We start from the raw sequence: 13,627 nt of genomic DNA, 5'->3' as shown, positions 1-13,627 counted from the left end.
AACTTTAGGAGAGAAGCCCCAGTTATTTGATGAAAGGACAGCTTAAAGATGCAGCACATTGATGTTGAGCCTAATACACATTTTTTTTTAACACTAAGGAAATAAAAATATATAGATATTACAAGCAGAATTTGGAAAAAAAAAATGTTGACTCTGCCATTTAAGCAACACAATTTGGAAAAGTGTAAAACAGTGAGATGAAGGCTAGTGAGTCTTTATTTGTACCACATCTGTTTTGTGCACAGCCACACAGTCAGATGTTGGCCCAACTAGCACATCATCAAGACTCACATATTTGTGGGAGGACCATGTGACTGCATTGCTTGCAGGTGGTTGGGAGAAATGGAGAAACTTCTGGTTATTTTTCTGTGGCATTATTAACTTCATTTTCCAAGCGGTCCATTTTCTCCAAATCAGATTTTATTACCTTCCTCTTCCTTTATCTTCTCCACCTTCTTTCTCCCCCAATACTTTGAAGTATAAAGTGCCCAATTGTTATGTATTGGTGTGGTAAGCATGACTGTATGTAACAGAGGTTTGAGAAAAGTGAAAGTGAAGAAAATAAAATTTTTCCTTTTTCTTCCTTCTAATATTCTCAGGTGAAAAATTAGCTACTTCTGAGAATTATTTGATTCCAGGGTTGTAGGGTGAAATGGATATAGTGAAGGTATTGACCAAAGAATTTTTTAAAATACATTTTTTATTGATTTCAAAGAGGAAGGGAAAAGGAGAGAAAGAAACATCAATGATAAGAGAGAACCATTGATTGGCTGCCTCTTGCACATGCCCCAGTGGGTATTGAGCCTGCAACCCAGGCATGTGCCCCGACTGGGAATCGAACCATGATCCCCTGGCTCATAGATTGATACTCAATCACTGAGCACACCAGCCGGGTTCGCCCAGAGAATTCTTTATCCTTAGAGCAGGTGTTCTTACACATGACTCCATGAACAGCCTTACGGTAGCCACCCTGAGCCTCATGAAATAGTGTGCACGTTGTGTGTACATATGCACGCTTGCTGTGTCTATGCAGATTTATTGTGTGTACATGCATATGTGTGCCATTGTTGAAGGAAGGGGCTTTGTTGATATCTTTTGTGATTCTCAGAAGAAATTAACTCCAAATAGGTAGAGAACCACTGAATTAGAAGGCTTGGTTTATATTGTTTGTCTTTTGTTCTGCTTTAGAGTTTCAGGTGGGACAATTCTGAGAATATTTGAAAGGAAAATGGACAGTGTATGAAATTGCCAAACCATTTCAGATTTTGGGTCAATAAGAGGTTTTCCTTGAATTACCAACCTCTTTTTGAATTTGTTTAGCTGCTGTTTTCATGTCCTCAAAAGTCGGACTTTAAGATGCTTAACTCACAGTCGTTATCTCTGGCAGTTGAAGTATCCAGGCAGGCTGATGTCATTTGTTTCCAGAACAACATCAGAGCCCTTCAGGGCAAATTCTCTTACTAAGTCCTTGAGCAGGCACAAAGAAGATGATATTTTGTGGTACAATGAGCCATCCTTGCATAACTAACGTATTTCTAACTGAACCTACAAACCAAACCAAAAAACTAATCTTCTCAAAGAGCAGACCTCTTTAAAGGTTTTTCTTTAAGTTTCTGGAAGCTTTGGTTTGTCCTTTGTCTGGTATGAGCCTCTTGTTTGGTTTGAATCTCTTTCTTAACCTTCTGCGCTGAGTACATGATGTGCATACTTGATTCAAATCCTAGGTTTATTTTATCAGTACTTATATGTGTTTCCCATCTCTGTGTCTTAGTTTACAGCCTCTGGTATTCAGCTTTGTATCATAACAGATTCTCAATTTAAATAGCTGTGGCTGTTGTTAATAAAGCTTCCTCTATTGTTCCAGGCAATATCTTATCTAATAAAATTGTTTCCACACAATTTACTTATTGATTAATTCATTCACACACACACACAAAAAAAAATGCATGGGCACCTGCTATATGCTATGGATGCTTCTAGTTGCAGGGGAACAGAAAGATGAATATTATCCATGAAATCACTGCTTTGTGCTTGGTCAAAGCATGTGGCAATCAAGGTTGTCCAGAGATTTAAGCCTATTGAAGCCTCCAATCTTTAAATAAATTGGTTGACTATTTATCTAGAGTAGTGGTTCCCAACTGAGGATGTTTTACGCCCTACCTACCTCCCAGGGAAAGTTGGCAATTCCAGAGACATGTTTAATTGTAACAAATAGAGGATACTCTCGGTACCTGGTTGGTAGAGGCCAGGGATGCTGGTAAACATTGACACAAACAGGATTGTCCCTCTCAGCAAAGAATTATCCGCAACAAAATGCCAATAATGCAATTATCCTAGGAAGGGTGATGACACTAGAGGCAGTGCCCTCTCCTTTGAGGTCCTGAGCAAGTCAGTTCTTACTAAACTGACCCACACAAGCATTAAAGACCCTTCTGAAGGATGGAATTTCCTACATCACAACTACACTCCCAGGGATGAATTGGCATTCCTCAAAGTTCAGCTTTCCAGTTGCCTATCCCTTAATCTGCCTCTGCTGTTCTTAAGGGGCTTTACAATTTAGGGAGGTATACCAAAAATGTACAACTCTGAACTGCTACTAAACTCTATTCTGTACCAAAACGATGATGCTCTGTGATAAATACCAAGAGAGCTCAATGAGATCAGTGCTTTGGGAGCACTGAGCAATGAAACTATCTGGCAGGTCTGGGAAGGCTTTGTAGAGCAGAAATTTTGAAGGAGGTGCTTGCCACATAGCTGATAAAAGACGCTTTCCTCTTTGAAGCCCTACCCTGCATCATTTCATTTATAACCAGTGATGAGACCTAGCCAGTTTGGCTCAGTGGATAGAGCGTCAGCCTGTGGACTGAAGGGTCCCAGGTTCAATTCTGGTCAAGGGCACATACCTGGGCTGCAGGCTCCTCCCCGGCCGGGGCTCTGGTCAGGGCATGTGCAGGAGGCAACCAATCAATGTGTTTCTCTTACATCAATATTGCTCTCTGTCTTTCCCTCCCTTCCACTCTCTCTAAAAATCAATAAAAAAAATATCCTTGGGTGAGGATTTAAAAATATATATATATATATCTCCAGTGACTAGATATTCTAGGCTGCCCGTTCAGGAAAACCTGCTTCCATATTGTTCTACATCAAGCAAGACTCCTTTAGAAATCACGCAAGCCCAACTTCATAGGCTTTACTTTCACTGGCTTCTTTCTATTAAAGGTTTCAATAGTAGGTAGTTTCAACTGCGCAATTGTGGGTATTAGAGTTTAGTAGCAGTTCAGAGTTAATACATTTTCAGCAAGTGAATTATAAGTTTGGTTTTTGTTTTTTAAATTTATACGTACTGCCCTGCCAGTGTGGCTCAGTAGTTGAGTGTCGACTGATGAAGAAGGAGGTCACAATTCGATTCCCAATCAGGGCACATTCCAGGTGCTGGCTCAATCCCCAGTAGGGGGCATGCAGGAGGCAGCCGATCAATGATTCTCTCTCATTATTGATGTTTCTAACTCTCTCTCCCTCTCCTTTCCTCTCTGAAATCAATAAATATATTTATTTTAAAAAGGAAGTACAGGTCACAATTTGTGTAGATGTTTATAAATGCTTTTCAAATACAATCTGTAGGAAAATCCAAGAGAACATCATTACTCCCTGTTAAATTAGTGTAATGGCATTAAATGTATTTGTGAAGCTATTAATTGTAAAATTGGTCATGATGGTTAAAAAGAATGGAATAGATGTTAAATGTCTGATATAATAATGAGGTTTTCATAATGTAGCCACCAGGAAGTAACAGGATTTCTCTTTACCCTCTGGAAATTGCAGGTTGATTGGAGGTACCTACACATTATGGAAATTTTCTCTTTCAGTTCATAATCAGTTATGACATTTCACAAGGGGGTAACTTTGTATAATTGAAACTAACTTTTAAAGACGTTATCTTTTTTTCTGATAACTTTACAAAGACCTTTCATTAGTATTTTCATGTTATAAATACAATACAGGCACATCTCCAAAATACCATGGGTTCAGTTCCAGATCACTGCAGTAAAGCCAGTCATAATTTTGCTGCTGGAGGGTCTTGCCTTTAATATGTAAAAAATAAAACTATGAAATCCAATAAAACGAAGTATGCCTGTAATTCAATTTAAAAATCTTATTCCTTTTAGTTTTCACTATAAACTGAGTAGATACAAACATGCATGTCAGTTTCACTTTTTTCGTTACAACGGTTTTCTCTTTTATTTTAGTCTGATGCCAACGCAAGTTACTTAAGAGCGGCTCGAGCTGGACACTTGGAAAAGGCCCTTGACTACATAAAAAACGGAGTTGACATCAACATTTGCAATCAGGTGAGTTGTGGCTATTGTTGTTGTTGTTGTTGTTTTAATTCCTTAAATCTTTCATTAGATATTACCAAGACTTTCTCTTTTTTGCCAGTTTTTTCTGTTAAATTTCACCAGCTTGAATTATCAAATTATTCTCTGCTTTGTTAGAGGAGTGCTCAGAAATGTAGGTATGCATCCTTTAACAATTCCTAAAATTTAGTAAGTAGTGATATTAGAACAGCGCACCTAATTTTCAAGTACTTTTATTCCTAGTTCAGGCTTCTACACTGTCCACACACAAGTGGTTGTTGGTGGGATGTTTTCCCAGAGTTCCTGGTAGACGGTTTACTCCCCTATTTTCCATCTGCTGAGTAAAGCTTTCCCTTCCCTTTTAATCAGAATGGGTTGAATGCGCTCCATCTTGCCTCCAAAGAAGGCCACGTAGAAGTTGTTTCTGAACTGCTAAAGAGAGAAGCCAATGTGGATGCAGCTACAAAGGTTAGTATCACACATTTAATGCTTTTTATGTCACTTGCCAAACTCAATGAGGAGTTAGCTCTCCATAAGAATCAGAGCACGTTTCTCATGAAATACTTGTCAACTCTGTTCTCTTTGAAGAACTTAAAACAGGGGGATTTGATATTTTGTGAACTGTCAGAACAGAGAAAGATGGGAGTGTTGATGTATCTTGCTTTCATCTTACAGAAAGGAAACACAGCATTGCACATAGCATCTTTGGCTGGGCAAGCAGAGGTGGTAAAGGTCTTGGTTACAAATGGAGCCAATGTCAATGCACAATCTCAGGTAAACCAGCAACTCTATTGCAAGTGATTTTGTTATAATTGACAAATAATGTTTGTTGGGTCAGGTGCTTGATTGGTTCATGTATCCTCTAAGAATACAATACTGAAGAGCTACATTCAATGATTAGTTACACATTGTAGATTTTTGAAATTCATACATTTTCTTATTTGCAATACGTGTGTGAGAGGTAGAGATTTTTTAAAGTCATCCATCTACATATGACTAGTAGTTATAGACACTAATGTTTAAGGGATATCTGTAATGCACAGTCTTACACTATTTCATGATGCTAGCTCAGGTCCTGTCTCAGTATTTATTAATCACAGAGGAAATGGTGATGCCTATAAATGAAAACATGCTCTTAGAAGTTCAGAATAATATATCAGTGCTTTGTCGCATTAAAAAAGGGAAGACACTACTTAATTTCTGTCTCCTAACTAAGGTATCATTGTTAGTCCCTAAAACAGATTATAAAGAAGAAAAAAACAAGCAGAATAAACTTTAAAAGCCCCCAAACTTTAAAATTTCCAGATTCTTTGTAATGGTTAGACACTGATCATTCATTGAATAGGTCCTCCTATAAATTCTCAGAATCTTGTATGAAATTCTAAGAACACCAGTAGATGATCACTTGATAGACTTTGAGCCTAAAAGAATTAACTTCATTTTATTGGTTAAAAATATAGGTCCTCGTTTTCCAAATTGTTCACTATTTGAGTCTCCAGGGATATGAGGTTGTGTAGGAAAGCAATCATCGTAGCACACAAATATTCACTAAGGACCTGACCATTTTTTAAGCTGGTCCCTACTCAGACATTCCTTCTGCTTGGATGCTGACACCTATCTTGGTTTGTCAATCTACCCAGGGTGTTTGATATTGAACAGATTGGTTATAGAACAAGACTGCAAGCTTTGCAAAAGGTGAGACAGGAGTTTATGAGGCCAGGGAGAGAGATGTCGGAGAACTGCTGGGTGTACAGCTAAGCTGTGAGTATGTGGCTTTCTGGCGCTATTAGACCAGGCAGTGTGTGAAGTATTAGGCTGATTTTCTGATAGGTGTTTCAAGTGAGAATTATTTTTAAATCAAATGATTAAATGACACAAAGTAATTAGGTGAGAGGCCTTTGGTTCTCAAATACTTTTTGCAAACAGACTGTCTTCTTGCTTATGCTGTGGGGGGGGAAAGTGAAGTGAAAGATGTCAAGCCATCAGATAATTTTGTTAGAAATATCACACTTTTTCTCTACAAAAATAGTATTTGGTTTAGTCTTTGTTCATTCTGCAATCTCGTACACAAATGCAGTTATCACCTACGTTTTGTCAAATCATACAAACTTGCTTTTACAATTTCTAGTTTTATCTTTTAAGATAAAGTCTCAAACTTTTTCATTTCCTTTTGATCTCCATTCTGAGTGCACCCAATTTCTCCCTCATTTTCAGTACTGAGTATCTTTGGATATCAGGATCCTCCTCCTGTAGTTCATGGGTCCAGAGAGAATGGCAGTGGCTTCCCCCCTTGTTACTATGGCCATAGAGGTGATCGCTCTGATGCCGTTAAATGTCAGTGTCGTGGGAAAGAAACTTCACGGTGCTTTCAACCACATGATTTCTTGTGTATGTGGCCTAACTTCATTCTGGTTCCTTCTGGTCGGACTTGTCTCACCTGGTCCATACCACTTACTCTGATTCCCTAGGAGAGTTCAGTTGGAGTGATAGCGCTTTTCCAGAAAGGAATGTTATCATGGTTGAATATTGATAAGTATTGTCATTTGAGAGAGACACAGACCAGCTGACTACAAGAGAAGCATCAGGCGTTGAAACTTTTTTTAAAATGCCCTTATAACTTTTTACTGGGAAGTAACTGGTGGGAAGCTCTGAGATAGTGGAAAAACTCTAATCCATTTCATTCCCCCCCCCCCCCCCCGCCCCACCCCCGCCCCAAGGGAAGAAAAGTAAGCCTCCTTCTTTTAAACATTGCACACATTCTTGACATTCTAGAGCAGCCATAGTTTTAAACCTTCCTCTGCAACGTCTGGGAGAAGCTGCAGGCGAAGGGAAGCCCTAACCAGATTTTATTTCAATTTGTACACATTCTCTGGTGATGATGAAGCGAAGGAGAAGAACACAGGCTGCGAAATTCCTTGTTCCTTGCAGCTGTGCTAGGCCTACAGACCCTGCTCCACAATTCACAGTAGAGCATTCTCCCTTCATCTGGACACCTGTCCCCATATGCCTTCTGAACTGCACTGTTCCGTGGACAGAATAAGTAATGAGATGACCATGCAGCGGAATGGAGTTTCCATGTTAATTCCTGGTAGCAACTTTTCAATAGGAACTCTTCTAATGAGCAAGCAGTAATGCCAGGAAATGCCGCGTATGTGGCAACACATTAAAACATCACAGGAATACTAATATTCAAGAAAGATGGTATTCCTGTCTAAGTGAAATTTTACCCTCTGGGCAATATTTAATAGCCAGTCAGAAATAGTGCAAGGAGAGTCCCTGGCCTTCCTAAAATATAAGAACTCTTCTTACCTTGAAAATAAAAACATTGGACAACATCAAGTTCTGATCTTATAAACTGAGGCTCTGTGGAATAAGAATTTGTAGATATTATTTTGCTCTAATTCTTGTCATCGCCTTGATCCTAGGTCTTAAGTTAGTTAACTCTTTATTATATTACCTAACATCCCAAGAATCATTTAGGCCTACCCTGAGAAAACAATCAGGCTGAATTGTGATTGTTAAGAACTCTCTATGATTAAGTCCTTAATACAAAATTCTGCAATCATGTGAAACTGCCAACAACAAAAATAACAACAAAAAAACAAAAATTCCTAAATACCTTCCATCTGGAAATTTCAGTTGATGAGGAAAGATAGATATGCAGTAGTTCACTGAGCTATAAGAAAAATCCACATGGTTTTCAGCTGGTGTTTTTATTTTTCCCCCTTAATATTATATCGTTAGTTTTTTCTTTTTCCTTGTGCTTTTGATTTTTAAGGAATATTTAAATCAACCATGGATCAAATGATCTTTTATTTCGATCACGTAAGAAAATAAGAAAATAGACGACAGTGTGATAATGGTAATCTTAATTACATTTCAGTTTTCCTAAACAGTTCTGGGAAGTGTGACAAAGATGCAGCACATAGGCACACGCACATACATACACATGCAGACAAACACACAGACTGTGTAACAATTACTCCATGTTTCATACTTAATGCTAATAAAACCTTTCATGACAAAACAGAATAACATGAATCTTCAGTGGTGTTAATAGGTAGATAATTTAAAGGGAAGAAGCTTGAATGCTCTGTCATATTCTACTGCCTCTAATTTTATGTCTCTAATCTTGACCTTGGCAACCAAAGAACCCAGGTTGTTACAATTATGTGTAACAACTTTTTAACTTCCTAATTCTCAGCTTTAAGCCAAAAAAAAGGCCACCAGAGGTTGAATTATTGATAATGAAGGTAATTATATAGCAATTGATATTTATGATGAGCCTAACCTTTCGAATCACAAAAATTTGAGTAATATCCGATAACATTTTACTTAGAATTTATTTTTATTCTTTGAAAGTGCATAATGTATAAAATAAAATTTCCAGAGCATTCAGTTAAATAGAATTGCATTATGAAAAATTAGTCAAAGAGAATTTATTTTAGTTTGGAAAATATTTTGATATGTATATCTTGCAATAAGTTTTTTAAATATTTCAGTATTCCATAGATGTGAAATACATTGGAACAAACACAAATGTTTTTAATAAGAAGCTTTATATATGTGTGGTACACATTTATTTGCTTGAATCTAAGATTTTTTGGCAGTTGGGCACATTTCAGACAAACCTACACACACATATAGAGTGTGTGTGTGTGTGTGTATGCATGTATATGTATAAATATATATGTATATGTGTATATATACTCTGAACATTAAAATAGTGTCTTTGCAAAAAATGAAAGGAAGTAAACTTGCAAAAATAGACTGCTTACCAAATTCCACTTTAAAATCAAAGTTTACCCTTTTGCAAATTGGTGTTCTTTCCTTTGCTCTAAGATTCCCCATCCATGGTAAGTGTGAAGCCATTTGAAATTAATATAAATTCTTTTCAAGGTAGAAACTATTTCAGATGCTTATTTTTATGTAAAAGTATTACATATTTTATTTAAAATAGATAATGCTCAGGAGGTACAATGATCAAATGTATTTTTCTTCGTATCCTTTTGATACCTAGTAAGATTCTTTATTTGTGGTAGGCACTTAAGTGGTTAAATGAATGTACTTTCTTATCTAAAGTGGATATATTAATATTAATTAAACTATTACCTACAAACTACTTTCAAAAGGAATTATGAAATATAATTGTGAATTATATTTATATTATAAATTCATTTACATTATTGTGCTTAGGTGTTTTTAGTATATGTGAATGTCCCCAGTAAAGTGTTATTAAATTATGTGTGAGCATTTCCTGAAACCTATAATATTATCAGTACAGTAGAAAAATAGATTGGCTCTAGAAAGCTGCAAACATTTTACTTTTTATTTTGCAGAATGGTTTCACCCCATTGTACATGGCAGCCCAGGAAAACCACCTGGAAGTTGTCAAGTTTCTTCTTGACAATGGTGCCAGCCAGAGCCTAGCCACAGAGGTAAGACACTTGGGTTCTTTCTGTGGGGAAGTTTGCATGTTTATAGGGCATTTTGTAACCCTGGAGTTGTAACATTTAACATTTATCTCACTGGTATTTTAATTGCAATTGTATATTAGTGTGTGGGTTCATACATTGTTATGAAATACATTAGAAAGTCTTTTTTTAATTTTTAAGAATTTTCCATTGCATAGATACACTTTCTGCTCTTAAATGCCTACCCCTACCCTATAATTGAGTTATTGCTTTAATATTTACCTATTGCTTGTGAACACTTTTCTGTTTTTTATCATTTTGCTTTGAAGACAACCACTGATTTGAAATATTTTTGTGGTAGAACGCAAGTTCTGAATCAGTTTTTTTTTTCAAGTTTAATTTAGCATAATAATATTTGAGTGTATAGATTTCTAAAGTCACCTAATTGGATTAAATTCATACATTCAAACAACACTATTACACATTTATAAGTAATAAATAAAATTGTTTTTTTTTAATCTTTGCAGCCCTGAGTAGAAGAGTAATTTTCAAATAAAAAGTTATTTAAGTTATTGGTTCTATCTTAGATAATACATTTCATTTTTAAACTAATTAGGATGGATGATGGCAAAGCCTTATGAAGTGTGTCACACAAATCTCTTGCTAATAATGGAGGAACCACATTTGGGTTTTCCGTATTTTTAACAAAATAATTAATTAGGACAGATGATGCAGGCTTATCTCTGTCGTAATACCACTGCCCTTATTTGCATTCAGATGTGCTTCCTGAATGGCACAGGAAAGTTAGGAATAAAGGATTCACATATAACCCCACCCCGCTTTTGCAATCATGCCTTCTGGAGAAAGCACTAAATAAATGAAGAGGCAGTTCACACAAAAAGAAATACAAATGGCCACAACTGTATGAAAATATCTTACCCTCACTCATAGTCAAAGAAATATGAATTTATTAATCAGATAAAAAAAAATGAGGTCTATTCTTATACCCGTGAGTTGAGGGGAAAATGTGAGGTTGAAGAAACTGAAACTTTCCTACAGTCTTGGCAAAGATGATAGTTTGCTGCACCACTTTTGCAGAACATTTAGCAGTTACTATTAAAAATGAATATTTCACACATTTTAATTCAGCAATTCCACTTCTAAGAATTCATATTACAGGTATTTTAGGGGATAAACACGAAATACGAAGTTCAAAATAATTAATAACACTTTTTTAAAAACTGGAGAGAACCTAAATATGCACCAACTAGGAAACTTGTTTAACGTGACTGTAATTACACAAGAAAATACTATTCAGTATTATTAAAAATGAGGCAAGACCATATATATCTCCTTAGTGTAACATGACTAGTGGTTGATTCTGAGAATTAGGAGGGTGCCTTACTTTTCATTTTACAGACTTCAGCCCTTGACCGGAATTGAACCTGGCAGCCTTCAGTCCACAAACTGACGCTCTATCTACTAAGATGCTCTACCACCTCAGTTGCAGTTTATTTTTTTTGTGCAAAGTCGTTTTCTTTATGCCTGGGTCCTTTGGATTTAAAAATTTATGTCAGTCGAAATGTAGCCATTTCATTTTTATTTGGAACAGATGTGGATTTGGCTCAGTGAATAGAGCATCAGCCCTTGGACTGAAGGGTCCCGGGCATGTACTTCATATCTCGGTTGCAGTCTTATTTGGGAGGCAACCAATGTGTGTGTCTCACATCCATGCTTCTCTCTGTCTGTCTTTCCCCCTCCCTTCCACTTTCTCTAAAAATCAATGGGAAAATATCCTCAGGTGAGGATTAACAAAATAAAAATTTAAAGGTGTATTTTTCTTTTTATTGCAGAAATGATATAATACATAAATGAGAAAGTACAATGAAAAGCAGAAAGAAGAAAAGGCCACTGCTGATTTTCCCTAGAGATAACATTTTGTTTATTCTTCCAGATTTTTTTATACATGTACACAATACACACAGGGTTACTTTATGAAAATGAGATAATATATTTACATAGAGTTGACTTTTCCCATAACATTAAATTACATTCTGAACTTTCTGTTCTTACATGTAAACCAGTGATCCTGTTTTGGTGACGTCTTGGTTGCAGCCTTTCTCTTTTATCTTACTTACGGCTGCCTGGAACATGAACCTGGTTACGTTAATGCTCGTCCCTTTCCTCTTTCGGGTCCACTTGGAAAAGTTGAAAGGAGCAGGTGCGATCTCAGCCAGGTCTTGAAGCAATGAGAGTAGACATAATTCTTATATGCAGAATGAGGAAGAGGACATTTCAGGGGAGGGAGAGGGGAAATTAGCATGAGTTTGGATGCCAGGGTAGGAATGGTCTGTACATCCACAGTCAGCAAGGAGACTGGACAAAAGGATTTAGATGAGTCTGGGCAATATTGTCCCTTCAGTGTTTTAGGGCCAATATTTCCCGCATCCTTGAATATAAACATGCTGATTTGTATTCAGTCAAATAAATGGTAGGAGGCCTTATCCGTTTTCCAGAAAGGAAAAGAATGAGGAAAAGGATCTTTTAGAAAGGCCAACAAGACACTAGTATGCAAGTGACTAGGTTTTCTCTTTCTCCCTTACAAATGCTTTTCTATTACAGTGACCCTTAATTTGTGCCACAAGGACTACAGAATAAAACATCATGACCCAATTAAAGTAATAAGTCATTTAATTGCCAATTCTCTAGTAAAAACAGTTTTTAAATATTCTCTTGAGTTGTGTGGTAATGAAAGCATTTCAGAAGTAAAATTTGTGAGCCAGTCTCAGAATTTTTCTCTGTGCTATTTATTCTACAGTCAACAACACCAGATCATCCGCAAATAAATTAACCACAGAGAAATCTGTAGCTGTCTCCTGTTTGTCAATTCCTAGGGCAATACAAAATGTACAAATATTTGTGTGGGAATTTATTCTAGGCATATTTTGCATGGTCCCTGTGTCTTCTCTTTTTATTCAGAGAAGCCAAGAGTCTTTTATGTAGACCTTTCTTACAACAGCAATGATTACAATTCATTAATTCATATGGTCTGATTGAAAACCAGGTGTATGATAGGCAACAAGGGACAGTGCTGAACCAGACAAGCATATTCCCCGATTTTAAAATATCAGTGGAATCCAGCAATCCCACTTATGGGAATATATTGTAAGAATCCCGAAATAACAATTTGAAAGAATGCATGCGCCCTAGCTCGTTTGGCTCAGTGGATAGAGTGTCCGCCCAGACTGAAGGGTCCCGGGTTCAATTCTGGTCAAGGGCACATGCCTGGGTTGTGGGCTCAATCCCCAGTAGGGGGCTTGCAAGAGATAGCCAATCAATGATTCTCTCTCATCATTGATTTTTCTATCTCTCCCTCCCCCTTCCTCTCTGAAATCAATAAAACTACATATTAAAAAAGAATATATGCACCCCTATGTTCATAGAAGCTTTATTTACAATAACCAAGATCTGGAAACAGCCCAAATGCCTATCGGTAGATGAATGGGTAAAAAATCTGTGGAACATTTACACAATGGAATACTACTCGGCCATAAAAATAAGGCAATGTTACCATTTCAACAGCATGGATGGACCTGTAGAGTATTATGCTAAGTGAAATAAGCCACTCAGAGAAAGACAACTATCATATGGTCTCACTTACATGTAGAATCTAATGAACCAAATAAACTGATGAACAAAATAGAAACAGAGGCATAGATACCAGTACATGGAGCAGTCTGATAGCTGTCAGAGGGGAGGGAAGGCGGGGGATTGGATTAAAGAAGGTGAAGGGATTAGTCAAAGAACATATATACATAACCCATGGACACAGACAACAGTGTGGTGATGACCAGAGGG

The 13,627-nt window shown here is 36.9% G+C and overlaps 1 protein-coding gene across 3 annotated transcripts in view; it reads left to right on the top strand.

Moving 5' to 3' along the window:
- Positions 1-13,627, top strand: part of ANK3 (ankyrin 3) — a 469,334-nt gene that overhangs the window by 264,354 nt on the left and 191,353 nt on the right. For all 3 annotated transcript variants that reach the window (XM_070432806.1, XM_070432805.1, XM_070432807.1), the window contains exons 2-5: positions 4,248-4,349; positions 4,725-4,823; positions 5,031-5,129; positions 9,695-9,793. In XM_070432806.1, the coding sequence (XP_070288907.1) occupies positions 4,248-4,349; positions 4,725-4,823; positions 5,031-5,129; positions 9,695-9,793 (399 nt within the window). The remainder of the gene's footprint in view (positions 1-4,247; positions 4,350-4,724; positions 4,824-5,030; positions 5,130-9,694; positions 9,794-13,627) is intronic.

This window comes from Myotis yumanensis, unplaced genomic scaffold, assembly GCF_028538775.1.
Source record: "Myotis yumanensis isolate MYYU_CA2020_CCGP unplaced genomic scaffold, mMyoYum1.0.hap1 SCAF_13, whole genome shotgun sequence".
Lineage (NCBI taxonomy): Eukaryota > Metazoa > Chordata > Mammalia > Chiroptera > Vespertilionidae > Myotis > Myotis yumanensis.
Note: the sequence above shows the minus strand (reverse complement) of the source record. Positions and strands in the feature narration are given on the sequence as shown.